Source organism: Athene cunicularia (genome assembly GCF_003259725.1).
Source record: "Athene cunicularia isolate RWA chromosome 3 unlocalized genomic scaffold, athCun1 chr3_part1, whole genome shotgun sequence".
In the NCBI taxonomy this organism is placed as follows: Eukaryota; Metazoa; Chordata; class Aves; order Strigiformes; family Strigidae; genus Athene; species Athene cunicularia.
In genome coordinates, this window is record NW_020799097.1 from 23,691,756 (window position 1) to 23,696,561 (window position 4,806).

Below are 4,806 nucleotides of genomic sequence, written 5' to 3' on the forward strand. Positions count from 1 at the left end.
ATGACTGATGAGAAAATGGTTCCTTTAAAAAAAAAAAAAAAAAAAATTCTTCTTTTTTCTCAGTGGCAAGAGGCATCCATGAGAACATTTCTGAAGGTTTGTAAGCAGTAGGGAATATGCCCCAGGGAAGCACCTGTCTTGAATATCCATTTTCAAAATATCTAGCTATCTCAGAGCAGCTCTCTAGAGGGAGATAGCTCAGTGAAGAAGGTGCTTGAAGAGTAGGCTTCCCAGCAGTGTTAAGACTCACTGCTTCAGTGAAATTCTGCAGTGGTACGAAGAAATCTCTTGTCTCACAAGAGATCTGATGCAGTTTTCTATCTTGAGTACTTGCGGTTTCAGTCTGAAATCACCGTTTCTCAGCTGCAACATTGTCTTCGCTTTCTTGATCTGACTGTGTCTCATATAAGAAACCAGTAACTATATTCTTACATCTCCAGACGAGCTAGAACAATTATAAGTAAACCATTATATATTCCATTTTGGAAAGTGTTTATTTTAATTCTGTATTAAAAAGAAAAGTTTTGGGAGATCACTCTTATGATAAATTATGAGATAGTAATCCTGTTCATAGCCTATATCCCACCCTGCAATGGTCAATAACCTGTTGATCAGAGTGGTCTCTAATGTGATGCAGTGATCCAGGTTCCTGGTGACATGTCAGTCTGTCACAGTGTCATATCCTGCTTGACGAGGGGGACAAGTGACTCAGATTTGCAAATCCCCAGTGGAGCGGACAACAAGTCTCCAAGTCCAAGGATTTATTAACTACCCACAATGTACTAACTGAACACACAATAATTGGCCAAGTAGATGAAAAGTTGTGTCAAGCAATACAATATTCCTTGCATTTCTTAATGGGAAAAGAGGGAGATAGAGGGAATGGGGAAATACAGATCACCGGTCTGGGTTCCTGCCAGTGAGGGTTCCAGGAGGTGGCCATCTTTTTTGCTAGCATCTGTCTTCTTCACTTCACTGCTCTCTCCAGCTGTGTTCCATTCCCCACCCCCTTCCCCCCCTTGATTTATACCCACTTTCCTTGGGTCTGTCCCCTAGGTCGACCCACATACCTATGTACGGGGAGGAGTAAGGTGTTCCATGGGATGATGTCATTAGAATAATCATGTTAGCCTTGCTAACTTATTGAAGGGTGTTGACTTTAATATGCATTTTGTGGATAGTGAAGCAAAGGTCATTCACTGGTCAGATGGCCCTTGAAATCTACCCAGGTGCACCAGAGCAGAGCTGTCCTGTCTCCACAGGGCTCCCTCCTCCAGCTGCATTTTCTGTTATTCAGGCAGCCTTATCAGCTTCGACCTCCACAGAATGTACCCTGTGACTCATAGGTTTGTCTTGTGAATGTTTGAGGCATGCCTTAGATCAGCCTAAACTTCTGCTTTCTCAGGCTGCTTTTCCTAGTTTCTCGAAGGCCTGGTTTCTTGTCTCTAACATCCTGAGAAAGGGAGGCTAATAATGATAGTACTAAGTCAAAGCATCAAAGAAAGCTCCTTGAATGACAGTGCCAATTTATATCACTATATATTCTCTATGGGAGGGGTAAGATAAAAGAAATAATTTTTTTGAAGGTATTATCACCTAAATCCCACTAATCAAAGCTAAATATTTTAGTATCATATTTTCTTCCAAAAATCTGTCTTTGAATTTGAATATTGACATGTTTACAGCACCTGAAATCTCCTCCCCAAAAAGAGAACATTTCATAATGATATAAGAACCAATATCAATGTATACAAGGAGTATATATAACTATACTCCTTGTCTATATGTGTGAGAAAGCAAAGACATGTTCTCTCACACACCCATATACAGAACTGTATCTTTAAATCATTGCATATCCTCACCTGAAAAGCTCCCAAGACGTGGTGCTGTCATATCTCCACCATCGTATATTTCAAGAGAGTCCCAATTATGTTCAGTGGCAAAGCTGATGACCTGGATCTGTAAAACACCACCAGAACTTTTTAAACCAACTAGCCATATCTATTTTAAAATGTTCTAGAAACCACAAAATAAAAAGAGAACAGCCCCAAAGAAAATATAACTAAGCAGATCCAAACAAAAGCACCTGAGTGAAAAAATGTAAGTAAAAACATTAAGGTAAACTTTTGTCTTAACTTTTACAAAATATGACACTAGGTAATTAGGAAAGATTTTGCACATATGTTGCATGTTTATAAATAATTACTCAAAGTGTAAATAAGCAGATAAGACAGTGCAGACCTCTCAACTGCCTCAGTGATATCCTAGCAGATAGAAAGGCTTGGCATTTGCATACCAGACTGAAGGATCAGGACCTGCTTTCAATATTCTATACAGTTAAAAGAGAAAACTGCTTGTTAACCATTTCTCATCCATAGCCTCAAGCAAAAATAAACATAGAAGAAAACTAACCCAATTAATACTGAGAAAGACAAAACACAAACATATGGAGTACCCCCCAAAGTTTTTTTTAATGACTGCTATTTTCTGACACTTCTAGAGAAATAAACAATTACTTTTTAAACTGAACCACAAAGTACTTAATATTCCATGCTTGACAGAATGTAGACTTGCCTGAATACCTGATCCCTCAGTCACTATGATTTTCCACACACAATTCAAGCTGTTACCATAAGGTTCAGGGTAACCTGGTGAAAGAATAGTACCTCTCCGTTCAGTAAAATTCCCACTGCATGGCACTGAAAGAAAGTATTATCATGAATTATTACAAAACTTAAACTACTTCAGAGAACAGAAAAGTTGTAATAATTTTACTAAGATAATTCTCTTTCATAGCCTAAACACATAGACGTGAAACAATAATCTGAACTTAGAAAGCAATGTTATCTAGAATATATGAACAATATCAAGCATAAGCTACAACCTGCATGAATAAATAATTCAGAAGTTAATTTCATTTTGAATGTGTACAGCCTATAACAGCCTAGCAGCGCAGCCTAATCATGTCTTACCTGAGAGTAACATCAAACTGTAAAGACATTACATTAAACACCAATCATGATTGACAGAAATCATGTGAACTTACCCACAGACTAAGATAGTTCCAATAATGGATCTAGCTGGTAAAGGAGTGTGGTACATTAAACATTTTTACTGTATATGCAATTGCTTCTTTAAGGTTCAACAAAACAGAACTAAGCTAAACAAAAAAAAACATAACACACAGAAAATAGGACACCTACATTTATTTTTAGAACACTAATTATAAATTCCTATCAATGGCAATAACTTTTGGATATAAATCCAAAGACGGAGAGAAGAAAACCTTTCAACATTTACAAAAAAAACCATTATCCCACTGCAGGTCTATTGACAGTGAAATAAAATTAGCTATAGTTAACAATGCTATCATTTTTCAGTGCATACTATGCTTCTACTTGCGAAAAGAAATTATAATCCTATGTGTGATAGAAATATAGAACAAGTACTGTGTAATGAAACAGGTAGACACTTCTGGAGAATTAAATTCTGTCCTGTATTTCAAGCTGTAGATGAGTCATGGAAATAATGAATGTACAAGAAAATGTGTATCACACTTGTTCATATAATTTAAGTCATTATACAAAACACTATACTGCCTACCAGCCAGCTGGTACTCAATTACTTTTTGATATGGAAAACTGCTCTTTTAAATTGGGCATGACTGATATTAATCGAAGGAGAGTGAATATATGTGTTAAATACTATTTTCTGAAACAGTTCCTGAATTCTGATTCAGAGACATGTGTGACAGAACAGATGACTTAAATGTAATTGCTTACCTACACAGCTTGGTACTGTGTCGTTCCACTGAGCTAAGGCATTAGGCACAGACTGACATCGGATAGCTTTTGAGCCTTGTAGCAGATAGCCAGGACTGCACTCAAATCGAACAACAGAGCCTGCTGAAAACTCAGAGCCGATTCTCCTTCCATACCTAGGCTCTGGAACTGAGCTACACTGTGTATCACTTGTGCGTGGAACAGCTGCAGAAAGAGGGGGGAGGGAAAAAAAAAGCCACAAATCCAAATGACAGTCATCATCTAAAAAATGAATAGACCACTAAAAATGCTCATTGTTTCTTGTAGGACAGAGCTTAATTGTTCCTTTTACTTGCTCTGCTCCTGTATTCTCAAAGAATGGGAATGGTCTAATGCTTTCATGGCTGTTAGCTGGATTGAGGTTTCGGCCGGTGACCATGTACAGTGATGTGAGTGCCATGGCAGGATGGAGAACAACTGACTTTGGAATCATGTCCCTAGACACAAGGGGATCAGTGGGTGTTTCAGCTGCCCTTTTTAATAACAGGATACTACACCTACCACCTATTTTATTTATCAAATATGAAAGTTTTGCCTTCACATTAGAAGTTTCTCATTAGAAGCAAAAAAAAATATTATGCTGTAGATAATCAGATATAAACCCAATGTAATATACAAATACTTGATTTATCATATTGGAAAATACAAAGTAATAACAATGTACCCTCAAGGCTATTTCAGTGTTTACAGTTAACCACAATTATTTTACCCACAATTTCTGAGAATACATAAACCTGATGTGATACAAAAACATTTAAAAGACTGTAAGCAACATTTAAAAAGCAAAATAATAAAATTCATTAGACTCCCATGGGCTTATTTTCCCTTTGGATTTGTTATTCATAACCAGTTCTTTATAACAGGCATTTTTTTGTACTTACTGACTCTTGGTATTGTGACTGCTGTTTGTGTATCATACTTGCTATTTCTACATTTCATTTTGCAGTTAGTAAATGCCCCCCCCCCAAAAAAAAAAAAAAAAAAA

The 4,806-nt window shown here is 36.9% G+C and overlaps 1 protein-coding gene across 1 annotated transcript in view; it reads right to left on the bottom strand.

Annotated features, from left to right (window-relative positions):
* CSMD1 (CUB and Sushi multiple domains 1) overlaps positions 1-4,806 on the bottom strand; it is a 1,016,265-nt gene that overhangs the window by 183,573 nt on the left and 827,886 nt on the right. The window contains exons 35-37 of the mRNA XM_026844050.1: positions 3,783-3,986; positions 2,575-2,699; positions 1,863-1,959 (exon numbers count right to left, since the gene is read on the bottom strand). Of these exons, the coding sequence (XP_026699851.1) occupies positions 1,863-1,959; positions 2,575-2,699; positions 3,783-3,986 (426 nt within the window). The remainder of the gene's footprint in view (positions 1-1,862; positions 1,960-2,574; positions 2,700-3,782; positions 3,987-4,806) is intronic.